Source organism: Odontesthes bonariensis, chromosome 1, assembly GCF_027942865.1.
Source record: "Odontesthes bonariensis isolate fOdoBon6 chromosome 1, fOdoBon6.hap1, whole genome shotgun sequence".
Taxonomy (NCBI): domain Eukaryota; kingdom Metazoa; phylum Chordata; class Actinopteri; order Atheriniformes; family Atherinopsidae; genus Odontesthes; species Odontesthes bonariensis.
Window position 1 is genome coordinate 32801133 of NC_134506.1, and position 13748 is coordinate 32814880.

At 40.6% G+C, this 13748-nt stretch overlaps 1 protein-coding gene across 2 annotated transcripts; it reads left to right on the forward strand.

The window, feature by feature from the left end:
• Positions 1-9910: 9910 nt before the first annotated feature.
• On the forward strand, positions 9911-13383 carry irx3a (iroquois homeobox 3a). 2 transcript variants are annotated; one of them, XM_075471876.1, is made up of 3 exons: positions 9911-10439; positions 10999-12034; positions 13007-13382. In XM_075471876.1, exons 1-3 carry the CDS (start codon positions 10221-10223, stop codon positions 13021-13023), a joined length of 1272 nt encoding a protein of 423 aa, XP_075327991.1. In that variant the 5' UTR covers positions 9911-10220; the 3' UTR covers positions 13024-13382. The 2 variants fall into 2 exon arrangements, with proteins under 2 accessions (XP_075327991.1, XP_075327982.1); XM_075471867.1 differs by having other exon boundaries at positions 10999-13383.
• Positions 13384-13748: the final 365 nt, after the last annotated feature.

The window sequence follows — 13748 nt, forward strand, 5'->3', positions numbered from 1 at the left end:
TGTCCGTTACACGTAAAAATAGGAAATGTTTGGATTGAGCACACAAAATACTGTCAATATAGATATTTTAAGCATATACAAGCCAGTGATCGGGCCAGAATTTTACTGAGGGGCAAGCAAGAGAAGTGTTCATGAAAGTATATACTATACATCAAAACGGTTAAGGAACATTGAATATACTTATTCTCAGGTATCTTGACACCAACTTATGGACCGAATGCTGGCACGAAGCAAAAGATTAGAGAGTTACCAACATCCCAATGCTTCATCAGCTGGAGTTATACATAGCCAATGTTCTGTTTATCAGATAGATGATAGTGTTGGAGGGACCAGCAGGTGCAAGGAAAAAATGTACAAATAAATTAGCCTTATTAAAACTGAGAGAATAGACATTTTTTAATGTTTCAACTCGTCACATTGAACTTCCCAAAACCTTTAAACATATGATATTGGTTGACAATGGAAGGGAACCAATATAGGCTAAATCACTGTCTAAAATATGTTAACCATCTTTTTTCTATGGTTTCTATTAAACATGCCTGGCTTTGCCAACTTGCCTTTGTTAACAGTTGTGACAAACGTAAGAAGGATAGTTTTCATTAACATTTTGTATTTCATACCTATTTGTTGACGCTTTAAGCATAAAGGGTAATAATAATAGCAATAGAGAACAGAACCTGCATTTGGGTGCATATATGCATGCACACAAATAACAGAATCATACAGTTGTATGAAAAATAAAGTACATCCTCTTTCAATTCTAAGGTTTTATTTATCAGGACAAAAGAAAAACCTCCTAAAAAATATGGGAAATGATCCTCAGATTATAAAATATATATAAAAATATTACCAAATAACATTACCTATTTGGCAAAAACTAAGACAAACTAAGTCTGTGAACTAAATTCTCAAGACTTAATAGCTTATAAAAAACACCATTTTCTGTATGACATTATCAGTCTTCCACACTGTTGCAAAGGAATTTTGACCCACCCTTCTTTACAATATTGTGTTACTCTTCGAGCATTTCCACTAGCTCAGTTTGGTTGTGTTTCCATTACAACCGAGTATCACTTCGTGCCTCTTCGACATGGGCGGGGTCGTCGTAACACGGCTGCGCGAAACCTCCGTGACGTCACTTACACGGCGCCGAGCAACGTACAAATCCGGACCTCCTCGACCGACCAAGGAGTGGATTTCCTCTGCGAAGCCATCTCGTAGCAGTACAAACTGAAGCAGTAAAATTTGGAGTCTTGTCTTGAGTCTTGTATTTATTTACATTCTAGTCGGTCGTCGCACGGTTATGACGCTTCCAGTGACGACACTCATCGGCCAATCAGTGGAAGGCAGTCGGCTGACGTTACGTTTTAGTAACGCTTTGGCTCGCTTGGAACCAGGGCTGAGGTGTTACCAAAAGTCTACCCGGTGTCAGGTACTGCGTGCTAGTGAAAACGCGCCATTAAAGTCCTGCCTCAACATTTCAATCTGGTAGAGGTCTGGACATTGGGTCATTTTAACCCCTTCATTCTTTTCTCTTCACACTTTGTGTCGTAGATTTGTTGGTGTGCTTGCGTTTGTTGTCCTGCTGCATAACCCAATTTGAGCCAAGCTTTAGCTGGCAGGTGGCCTCATATTTTACTCAGAATAATGTGATTTACAGAGCAGTTGATGGCCATCTCAATTACTGCAAGATGTCCAGGTTCTGCCGCTGCAAAACAATCCCAAATCATCACCCCTCCACTACCGTGCTTGACAGTTGGCAGGGGCTTGCTGTTTCTCCTAACCTGGAGCTGTGTATTATGACCAAACGTCTCTTTAGTCTCATCGTTCCAAAAGACATGGTTCTAGAAGTCCTGTGTATTGTTCCGATGCAACTTTGCAAACTTGAGCTGTGCTGCCATAAATAAATAAACTATGATGTGAAAAGGCTGTCTAGTCCCAACAAACCTTCCAAAAAAGCACAATGGTTCAGTCTATTTCTAATTGTACTGTCATGAACGTTAACATTTCACATGCTAACTGAGGCCTGTAGATCGTGAGATGTAGCTCTTGGGTTCCTTGTATTTCTTTGAGCATTGCAGTGACTGATCTTGGGGTGAACTTCCTCTGATGTCAACTCCAGAGAAGATTCCCAACTTTCTTAAATATTTTCATTTGTGAATATTCTTTCTCATTGTAGAATTAGGGATTAATATTGGTTTGGGATTAGACTCATACCGCTGCCCAGATTGATGGGCAGCAACAATTTCTTCTCTAAAATCGTCACAGCTGTTTTTCCTCCTTGGCATCTTGTTAACACACCTGAATGCTTCAGACAATCGTACTACCAAGACTGCTTTTAAATTGATGGTCACACTTATAAGTGTATTTGATTAGTGGCACCCAGCTGGTACTTTTAATTTCTATGGTAGCAATAAAAGTGTATCAGGGGATTCTTTTTTACTATGTCCTGATACATAAAACCTTAGAACTGAATAAAGATGCAGTTTCTCTTTCACATGACTGTAGTATGAGCCTGCAAGTATTCATGGTGTTGGTCACGGTTTGGCACAACTTACATTGATAAAGGCAGTGTTTAGGTGGGTAACTCCAACTCAAAGCTAGTGTTTGCCTTTAAAGTCTTTAAAGTCTCCTCAGACCTCAGTCTATTGGCATGCTATGCCACTAAGTGGGGCTGTTTATGAAAGTAAGGTCCACGCCAAACTAACCTCCATAACAAATCATCACGGGATGTGCATTTGCTACTAATTTCATTTAATGGAAACTAGAGCACTAGACAGCGAAATACAAGATGACAAGGATGTAAATGAGAAAGCATAAGGTATTTTCTCTTGATGCTAATTATTACTGCTCAGTTGTAACCCAATAGCATTTCCAAGAAACATTTTGCATTCTTCAAATGGCCCTAACATCATCTCACTTGGGATAATTGCTTAACTCTGCCACAGAGACCCATTTTCTCTCATAACCTTGCAGTTCTATAGTGACTGGATCCTATTTAATTCCTAAAGAGAACAAAAAAAAAAAGTTTTGCTACACTTGATAAATAATTAATAAGAAAATGCTAATTATGACAGAGACAAATTGAGTTGAAAGTTTTCACTGGGGTAATATTATGATACTGTAAGAAATTTAAAAGGTAACCAACAGTATGACCATTTCTTTCTTATTTAATCAGCCTTATTGGATTTTTCTGCTGTCATTTTTATTGAAGCTTTTACTTGAAAAACTGTCCCATAAATAACAATAGTAGTAGTTCTACTGTTGTTACAATAGTAACATCAGTAGAATGGCAGATTCAAAATAATATCAAAATGGTTACTATACAGTGTCTGCTAATGCTGAAAACTGTATACTTAAAGATTGAAAAATAAAAACAAACGCAATAGATAATTAATATTCAATAAGTAAAAGGCCAAAACTCCAGTAATCCAATATTCTCTGAAGCCTGAATATTTTTTTATCTTTTACCATAGCTTGCTGATGTGACTGGTGGCATCTGTCCAATATCAGCATGGTTGCTACAGGCAGGTCAACTTTTCCAGACCAAACAGCCACTTCTGTGCCTTCTCCAACTATCCATCTTCGATTAGCCATGGTCACTGCGGCATCACAGAAAGATTTGGTTACACAGCGGCTAATGTCCAGATTTGGAATCCCTCTTTGGCTTCATCACCCTGCCGTCTACTATGGACCATGTATCCCCTGCAAAGTCCAGGCCACTGCACAGATGAGGAAGCTCATTTCACCCATGTTGGTACAGCTGCCTCTTCTCCAGTCCTAAACCAGCAGCAGCAACAGCTGGAAGGACTGAGGCTTTGTATAGCTCAGTGGGCCAGAAATGCTGGGAAACTAATATTGGTCTGTTCATGAAGTTGAGCTTAGGGCCCACGGAAGAAATCATTGGCTACCACTGTTTTAAGACGCTCCATAATAGACAAACCATGTTATCCTATCATGACTGAAAGATTTTTGGGTGTAAGAGTGTTTTTATTGAATAGTGAGGGTCAACAGATTTTGTTTCCTTGAGGATGTGCAACTTTGTGAGTGAATGGATGATGGCTGGGTCCATGGACCAGAGGTGGAAATCTGAGGAAATAGAAAAGTTAAACATTGTAATTGCTCTGGAGAACAGTACACAGGAATGATCTGCGGAGAGGGTTTTTAGGATACTTTTTATATTTTTTACAAAATATTTATTTATTTATGTTTGATGCATCAGCTGATCTGTATGTACTAACTGACAACTAACCTTGCCAAATTTGGCAAAGAAATGTCTTATCTTCTACATCTTATAAGTATCATCTTACTTCCATCAGCCAGCGGCCATTCATCATTCACCCATATTATCTGCTTTCTATGATGCCATGGGCAACGGGCCAACAAGTTAAAGTTAAATTTGCATCAAATTAAAAAACTTAACATTTTAATTAAAAGTATTAATTAATCAATGGTTTAAGAGTCAATAATTGTTTCATTCAAGATCTGTTCGAAAAAAGTTCCACATGTCAAATTAAGCTGGCAGAGCATGAAATGACGTGCTTTTTAAAAAAAGTGTAGTAATGCAAATTTGAATTACAAGGAACCAACAAATAACATCAAATATTAAAAGTGTCTTTTAGCTAAAACAAAACGAAAGGAGGCTACCGCTACCTTTATAATACATGTTAGCATCTTCATAGCATCATGATTTCTGCACACAGGGAGTTTTCTTTTGCCACCGCTCGCAGTCTTTCTCTCCCCCTCTCTGTCTCCCTCTCGCTGCCTTTCCCTCTCCCTTCCTCTTCTTTCCTTTCTCCCACTGTCACCTCTCACAGAGCCTGGCAGCATCAAGCCAGCTTGCATTTTAATTTGGCCCTGAAGTTACTTATTTCATTATCGATCATCCGTAATGCTGAATCAATGTTCATCTTGTTACGTGGGCCATACCCGTGTAATACAGTGATAGTGGGGCCCAGAGTTACTCATTCCCTTTACAAAGTGACTTTACCGTAAAATCAATGCCTTGTGTTACTGATACAGGGGAAACTGCAGCAGATGGATGGCGAGTGAGTGGGCAGAGAGGAAACTAATAAAAAAAAGCAACAACTCACTTTCAGTGGAGCATTGTTAAAGGCACTCAAATCATATCATATCTCTATAGCATGAGCATTATGTTATCATGCACTAGTTGAAGCCAGGATTCCTCACCAAGATGCAAGGAGAGAGTTGTAATATGACTTATATGTAATATGGTAATGTTTTCAGTTGATGTCACTGTGATGTGGCATTGTTCTTCATCTGTGCAGCACAGCCTTGGATAATTCTAAACTAATAATGTTCCCCTGACCTGAGCTATGTTGGAAAAATACTTCAGTTCCAGATTTATAACTGTAGATGTGTTTCTTATCTAAATAATGTCTGTTCCAAAAAAGTATGTTCAGAAGAATTAGGAGTAAAATTATTCTGAGGAAGAAGTTAATGCTGGAGAATTTTTGACGTGTCTGGGCCAATTTCAATATTTTAAAAAAAATGCAACATTAAAACTGGAAGTTTTATCCCTCGGAGACTACTTCATCTTCCCTTGACTCTCTAATAACATCAATATATTGATCAAATATATGATAACATGAGCAAAGTGTAAACTACATTTAAAGACAGTGAAAGTGTTATAGTTAGAATAAGATAAATTTAAAAAAAAAAGCACATTTCAGTGGAGTTATGGGGCAGAAAGACAGACACTGTTTTTAAACATTATAGTCACCTGATCATCTAAGTTGTTCACGTAGTAGTCAGCATTCACGGGCGAACACACTGTATTTAAGTTAATATGCACATTGTACAAAATTTACAAGGTGCCAGCTGCTTGTTCAAAGCTCTGTTCAACACCTGAATCGAAAGGGGATCTCTCGCTTTGTGCTCGGCCTGAATGACTCGACTGTTCAAATTTAGTAGTAGCCTGGAACCTAAAGTTAACAAGTTAATGTGAAACATTTGCTAGGTAATGCATTAATTCACGCTTTGATCTGCTGTCATAACCTACTTTAATAAGTTGCAGTCCATTGACTATTAATTTGTTTCCAAATGGTGTGAGCAAGGGGAAAGGTTCCAAAATGCTTTACTTTGCCACTAATGCAAATCCAACTCAGGCTATCTATTTAATATGCATGATTGGCCGGTGTAATGTAATTAAAATCACACTATTTAAATTATGCTAACAGTAAAAAAATTAAACTTTAAATGTATTTTCAAACTACACTTGCTTCTGCTGCTAAGAACAATTAATTTTAGAAACTAATTCATTTATTGGATTAAGCTTCACTGTTCTTTTAACACTGCAAGATTTATTGGCCCTTTATTTCACCCTAATGGGACATGAGTTTGAAAGAGCTTATTTGGAGTGTGTTTGAATGTGTTGCACAGTTAGTTTTTTAGGTTACCAACAGATTGAAGTTTAAACCCGCTGAGGAACATTTCTGATTAACAACAAGAGCTACTTTCCCAACAGTGCTTTGTAATAAGATGGGTTGAAGTCACTTTTATGACTTACACGAAGACATTTCTCTCATAGCTTTTGTTTCAAATTTCCATCACTCTGATAGATGTCTCCCCAACTTGTATGTTTGACCTCAGCTGACCAGTGCCTTCTGTTGGTATCATATTAACCTTTAAATATTTCCTCTGCACTGCGATTTCTGCTATGACGCTGGGAAAAGAAAAAAATCTGATGAGTCAAACAAACTCTGAAAGCTGCTGCATTTTCACATTTCAAGAAATGCTTAACAAAATTAGATCTGGTGTGCCAAGCAAGAGAAAAAAAAATTCGAAAATCTATCTCACACACACACGCAGACACACACATACCTCGAGCTATACCACAAGCATCCAGGGGTCATCAGTTGGGTTTTCTTTCCCAAATCCTCACTCATCAGCGTAATTAACCGACGCTGACCAGCAAGGGCTCCCTTAAAATTGATTCCATGTGAGATAAGAGATGTGTTACGACCCCCTCCCCTCCCCTCTCTCTCTCTCTATCTGTCACCGAGGCGTTATGGAAAAGATCCAAATATGTAATTTGAAGTGCCTCTGTTTGAAGCCTTTGATCTCGCCTGTTTTGCGGAGGCTCGGTTCATCATTTGCGATGTGTCGCCGGTGCCCTGTGTATTGCATAAGGAACTACTGTTGAGCGATAGGCCGTGTATGTTTGCTTATGAGAATGTGAAATTGTGTCATCTGCATAATTACCGTCAAAGAGCTCTCTACAAAACAGCCCTCAAGTCACTGGTGTATGATTGCCCTCTTTTTACAGCACCTACAAATTAAATTGGCTCCAGCGCGCTCCCAGCATTCTTCCACAAGTATTTGGAGAACAAATTTCAACCTAACTGTAAATAATAATAATAATAATAATAATAATAATGATTATTATTATTATTATTATTATTATTATAGTAATAAACTATGATGCAGCCTGTGCTACAGTTATGCTGGTGTTCACAGTGCTTGATTTGGCCCTGCTGCATGTGAGGGTGTGTTTTACGGAAGTCAAGCAGAGGTTAGTTTACTGTTTACCAGGACTCCCTTCAGGAGAAAGGGGCGCAGCATCTTAATGCGTTTATGGCTGCGCCAGTTTCCCGGGACGGTGTGAAAGTGTTAAGTTGGTGCGTGGTGTGTTTGATTGGAGGGAATAAATCAGACACAGTCTGTGGCGTGGGTGGAGCGGTGAGGTGGGGAGCGGAGGGAGGCGTCTGAGCTATTTGGTCCCGGAGATGAGACACGTGTCCATCCGGACTCGGGGCGCTGCTCAGCGGACACCAGGAGGCAGACACCTCGCTACTTTCAGTCAGCTCCTACGGCCCAGCCACGTTGTCTCTCTTTCTCTCTCCCTCTCTCCCCCCTCCCTCTCTCTTTCTCTCTCTCTCTATCTCTCTCTCTTTCTCTCTCTAGCACACACACACATTGGTTTCTTTCACACACTTTTCTGCAGCTGAAGTACAAGGTTTGAACGTTTTTCTTCAGTTTTTTTCCCTTACTTGCACGTTATTGTTGTGTTACTCTGCTCCTAAACGTCCCATATGCCATCTACTTAGGCCTGTTTATAAGTACCCCCCTCCCGCTCAACACACACACGCATGTACAATATTTGGACCCCCTCAGTTTGCAGGTCAATGTAACACGGGCATGCGCGCGAGTTAAGTGTAAGCGTGCTATTGACTGTTATGTAGTGATTACCATTCCGGTCGGATGGCACCAGCAAGCCGCTGTAATTAATAACCCCATAATCCGGGTTGGGTACATGTCGGCGAGGAACACACACATATACACACACACACACACGCACGCACACGAATCCAGGACAGAGTTGTACAGAAACAAGGCGGATCCTTATGGGTAGCTCCACATAAGAAATTATAGCTGCTATTATCCCTCCCAGACAATGATAACTATCTGCTGCAAAAGAAGATTAAAGGTTTATACAAGTTCAGAGTTCTTGGAAAACCGGATCACATTATCAGACCTGAACTGAGATTGACGGGATTTCATCACGCTGTCAATAAGGCATTAAGACTTACAGCACACTCAAATACGATGCGTGAGATAATCATTCAACTTCTGCGGTTGTTTTGCAAACGATTAACAAAACAGATGCTGATATGAAGTCGGGTAGAAATGCGATTACGATTGTCCCCCAACACACTTTGATATATTGATTCGAGGAATTTCAATTCTGACTCTCTTGTTTTGTTTTAATCCGCAGTATTTACAAGAAGCACCAGGTTGCATTAAAATTACCAAATGAGTTTCTTTTTTCCGGATGAGTGTTTAATTCTTTAGCGGATAGGAAAAAAAACTGTTTACATGAAATCACTTCATAATTTCTTCACTTAAGCTTTTCTTGGAACAATCTGTTATTATAATCATCATTATTGTTGTTGTTATTATTATTATTATGGATGTTTGTTTGTTTTTTATTTTGTTTTTCAGGATATTGTTTTTTTTTTTCTTCTTTTATTCAATTCACTCCCCACTTGCTTTCTGGAAGCAAAGTGTTATTTTCCGGAATAAACATCTCTCCAGCCCAATCCACCAGAATGTGTATCACTTAGTCTTCATTAACAGCGTAATGTGCTCATCATCAGCTTCCTCTTTGATGTCAAGTGGCTAACATGCGACCTGTTTGATGTCTCAAATTAAAGAATGACTTGTCTCCGATTCTCCTGTCTCTTAGACCCCTTAACACATCTAAATCGGTGTAAGAAAACACAGCTTGCACGCAGCGAAGAAGCGACACATAGGCTAGAAAAGAAATGTGTGCAAACATGTGAACCGGGATCAGTTCAAGACATGACCTCCCTTAGTAGCCACGAACACATTGGTTATTGATTGGTTTCCGTTTTCTCTGCTTGTGATGTTGTGTTATAATAACTATTATTGAATTTAGAATACAGAGAAGCCAGAGCCAGAGCATAAAGTTGTTTGTGTTTGTGAGTAAACTTTCATTAAAAAATGTTTGTTTGTTTTTTATTCCATTTTTTACATTTCTAACTCACAACTCTCTGCAGAAGCCGGAGAGCTATCGAGAAAAAAAAAAACTTTGAAGGCGTTTTTTGTGTGTTTGAGGCAAACTGATAACAAAAATAAAAGCCAAATGCTTAAGACTTTTTTTTTTCCGTGAGGTAATTTTTTTTTTTTTTTTCAGAATTAACACTCAAAACGTGGTGGGGGCACGGGCGAACAAACACCAAATGAAATAGATTGGCGAGCCATAAAATGAGATTTGAAACCCCATTCAAATAAGAGCTCGCGACGTCAGTGCACTTATCCGACAGAGAGAAAGAGGTAGGGAGGGAGGGAGGGAAGAAGGAGGAGAGGGAGCGAGAGAGAGAGAGCGCTGTTTGGTGTGTGGTTTGTACGAGAGGGGTGAGATTTGAGAAATAGGAGGGGCTTCTAAACGACTAGAAATGTCAATCTGAGCAAGGGAGTCCCAATAATCTAAAGCAATCTGTAAGGACCTGACCTTAGTCCATCCAGATCAATAGGGAAGTGAGGGTGGAAAGAAGAAGAAGAGGAAGAAATAAGGGGCGCAACCGGATCGTTTACACTGGCTGTTCCCGAGGAAATATAGACTTCCCGTGCTCGCACCTTTTGTTGCTCACATGCTCACACTGTAAAAGTGGATATCGAGGCAATTTCATTGCTTTGTGTGACTGCCGCAGACTTTCCCCCCTTTTCCTACCACCATGTCTTTCCCTCAGCTGGGATATCAGTACATCCGACCGATATACCCACCGGAGCGCCAGGGGATCGCCAGCAATGCCCGAGCCGGGACGGAGCTCAGTCCGTCCGGCGCACTTTCCAACGTCCTCTCCACTATGTATGGATCTCCTTTCGCCGCGGCGGCGCAGGGCTATGGAGCGTTTCTTCCATATTCAAACGATATATCTATTTTCAATCAGCTGGTGAGTCTCTCTTTCTTCTTGCTTCCTTAAGTTTTCTACAAACTTTTGCGCAAAAAACAAAGTGCACATGCCTGGAAGGAGACTTCACAGGCGCATTTTGAGCCTACACTTTTAAGAGTGCCGAGGTGAACTCTGTAGTTAAAACGTCCGTGAAATTCAGTTAGAAGAAGTTAAAAAGTGACGCATTAACACGACGTGTATTCTCGTTTGAACAGTTAATACATTTTTCCATTTGCTGTGGGACGTTTGGAGCTATTCCAAGAGTATGATGCGTAAAACAAACAAACAAACTAAATTCCCGTGAACATTTGCTTGAACTGATTCAAATGTGTTAAAGTTTCCGTTCAACTGTGACGCTTGGGGACGATTTCAGGCTGTGGATTTAAAAAAAAAAAAAAATCCACGAATGTTTGTTTATTTTTTAATAAGAATCCAACTGCTGTTTGATTATTATAAATCAACATGTCGCACTGTCTTCTTCACGAGGAACTCATGAAGTATCTCATGGTTTCGGGTAATCTATCAAGTCTCATAAACCCGTCTGACTTTGTCTTTGCAGGGTGCTCAGTATGAACTGAAAGACAGTCCCGGTGTCCAGCATCCTGGGTTTGCCCACCATCACCCTGCGTTTTACCCGTACGGCCAGTATCAGTTCGGGGACCCGTCCAGACCCAAAAACGCCACCAGGGAGAGCACCAGCACCCTGAAGGCCTGGCTCAGTGAGCACCGCAAGAACCCCTACCCAACCAAGGGCGAGAAGATCATGTTGGCCATCATCACCAAAATGACCCTCACCCAGGTGTCCACCTGGTTCGCCAACGCAAGAAGGAGGCTAAAGAAGGAGAACAAGATGACCTGGGCCCCGCGGAACCGCACCGATGAAGAGGGAAATGTTTACACCAGCGATCACGAGGGGGAGGAGGGGGACAAGAGGGAGGACGAGGAGGAGATCGACCTGGAGAACATCGACACGGAAAATATTGAAAACAAGGACGACTTGGACGACCAGGACGACCTGCATTCAGATATGAAACTAGACGGAAGGAGTGACTCTGAGATTTCGGACGGCTATGAGGATTTACAAGGGCCGGACCAGAGATTTCTAAAGGCTGTGGGGAAAGAGGGCAAAGACGCGCAGAGAGCAGGAGAGCACTTCCACACCCACCACCACCACCACTCTTCTTTGGACATCAAAGCGTCCCCACCGAACGGAGAACAGCTCAAACTGAACCCGGTGTCCGCTAGCTCGCCGCCCTCTGAGAACAACCCTGCCCCGGCCCAGAAGCCAAAGATCTGGTCTTTGGCAGAGACAGCCACGGCCCCTGACAATCCGCGCAAGTCGCCGCAAATGAACGGCGGCAACTCAGCAGGGCCGACGGCTCAGACCCTCATTGCCCCTCACAGACTTATCTCTTCTTGTCCCGTTGGGAAAATCCAGAACTGGACGAACCGGGCATTTTCGGCGCACCAGCTGGCTTTACTGAACTCGAATCATTATCTGGGACTGGCGAACCAGGCCACAGCCACCGGCTTGGCCCTCTACAGCAGCAGACAAACGGAGGACAAGAGTCATAGTTCAGATACTCCCGTCACAGGTACATGTCCCCGACACTGAGACGCGCATGTGTAAATAACTACAAAAACGCTCCTCCATCGCCCGTCATTCATTTCTTTTACTTTAGACCCCCTTTTGCCTTCTTTGCCTCATGGATTTTTATTTTCTGTCAAGGCCTCACAGATGATCAGTGTTACAATGTTAGAGCTAAAAGAAGACTGTGTGTGTGTGTGTGTGTGTGTGTGTGTGTGTGTGTGTGTGTGTGTGTGTGACGTGTGACTGCTTTGAAAATGTCCAAGAGCATTATGGAGAAAAAATCATTTTAAAAGATTAAAAAAAATTAAAAACTATTTAAAGGAAAAACAAAAATGTTGAATTAGGTGAAATCTGTTTTTTTTTCCTCTCCCTTCTTTTTTTTATGTGTTGTTGATGAGTGTGTATTTAACGTTTTACATGAAGCCTTCAGCTAGTTTTAACACTGAATTCACTAAAACCAACGGTTGGCTTTGACATCAGGAAGTTCAATTGGCGCATTTTAAATTTGTTCCACCGCAGTTGCAGAGAGCTCTAGTGCCTTGGATGCAGAGAAGAAAAAGTTGTTAAAAACAGCTCTCCACCAGTTCAAGGACAGTGAGGCTGACAGTTAAAATTACAATCGGGAATTTAAATTTTGATGCCATGCCACGTTTCTTTCTTTCTTTTCTTTTTTTTTTAATATAATGCCACATATCCCCAAAATTAACTTTGATTCTGATCTTTTTTTTTTTTCTTCTAATCTTTTGTATCCCTGTGTGCGCGCGCTTGTGTTGTTTCGTCAAGGCCTTGTCTGGTCATGCAAATGAGCTCAATGCAAATTCACTCGTTTTTGAAAGGCAACTGTCACTTTTATATTACTTTGTGTTTTAGCTCTTCACGAGGCTTCTATTATTGTTTTCCACCCACTACATTTTATTTTTATTTTTCATATATATAATCCCCCCCACCCCCCTCTCCTTGCTGTGTGTCATTTCAGGCCTCAGAACCAACTAGAAGCAGCGATGGTTCTCTCAACTCCCACTCATCCTCCTTTTTTTTCTTTTTAAATTTGATTTGAATATGGAATGTAAAATAAGAATAATACATCTCTGTATAGCCTACTTACATTGTAAGCATGTCCTGTGTAAAACTGCTAATGTAATAATGTATGAACCTGTAGTCTGTGGGTTTTTCTTTCTTTCTTTCTTTCTTTCTTTCTTTCTTTTTGTAAGTTCTGTGAGGATTTGATGTTCAAATGTTTTGTATATAAAGTTAAGAATATGTACATACTTGTGAACCAAATTGTACAAGAAAGTCTATATTTTGGCTAATAAATGAACTGCTGCAACTTAAAAAAAAAAGAAAAAAAAAGCTGTTTTGTGACCGAACTATTTTGACAGCTGCTTTTGATGGTAGAGGTTATTGTGCACTGCAGCTTGAAGTGCACTGCTTTGGTGTTCACTCTTTGTGTGTGTGTGTGTGTGTGTGTGCGCGCGTGTGTGTGTGCATTAGTGGACAGCCTGGGGCACAGACTTCATCCTCCGTGGCAGCGTTAAGTAAATATTCGAGAGGGATTTATCACACTTTTATAGTAGAGGGACTTAAGGCTAATTAGCCAGTGCTGCGGCATACATTTGGATATTAATGTTGTGGGATTATCCCTATAGAGGCGTAGCGGTCGCATTAAAACGAACAATTCTTTCATTAATTTCTGTCTGAAATTGTGCTTTAAAAGGAGA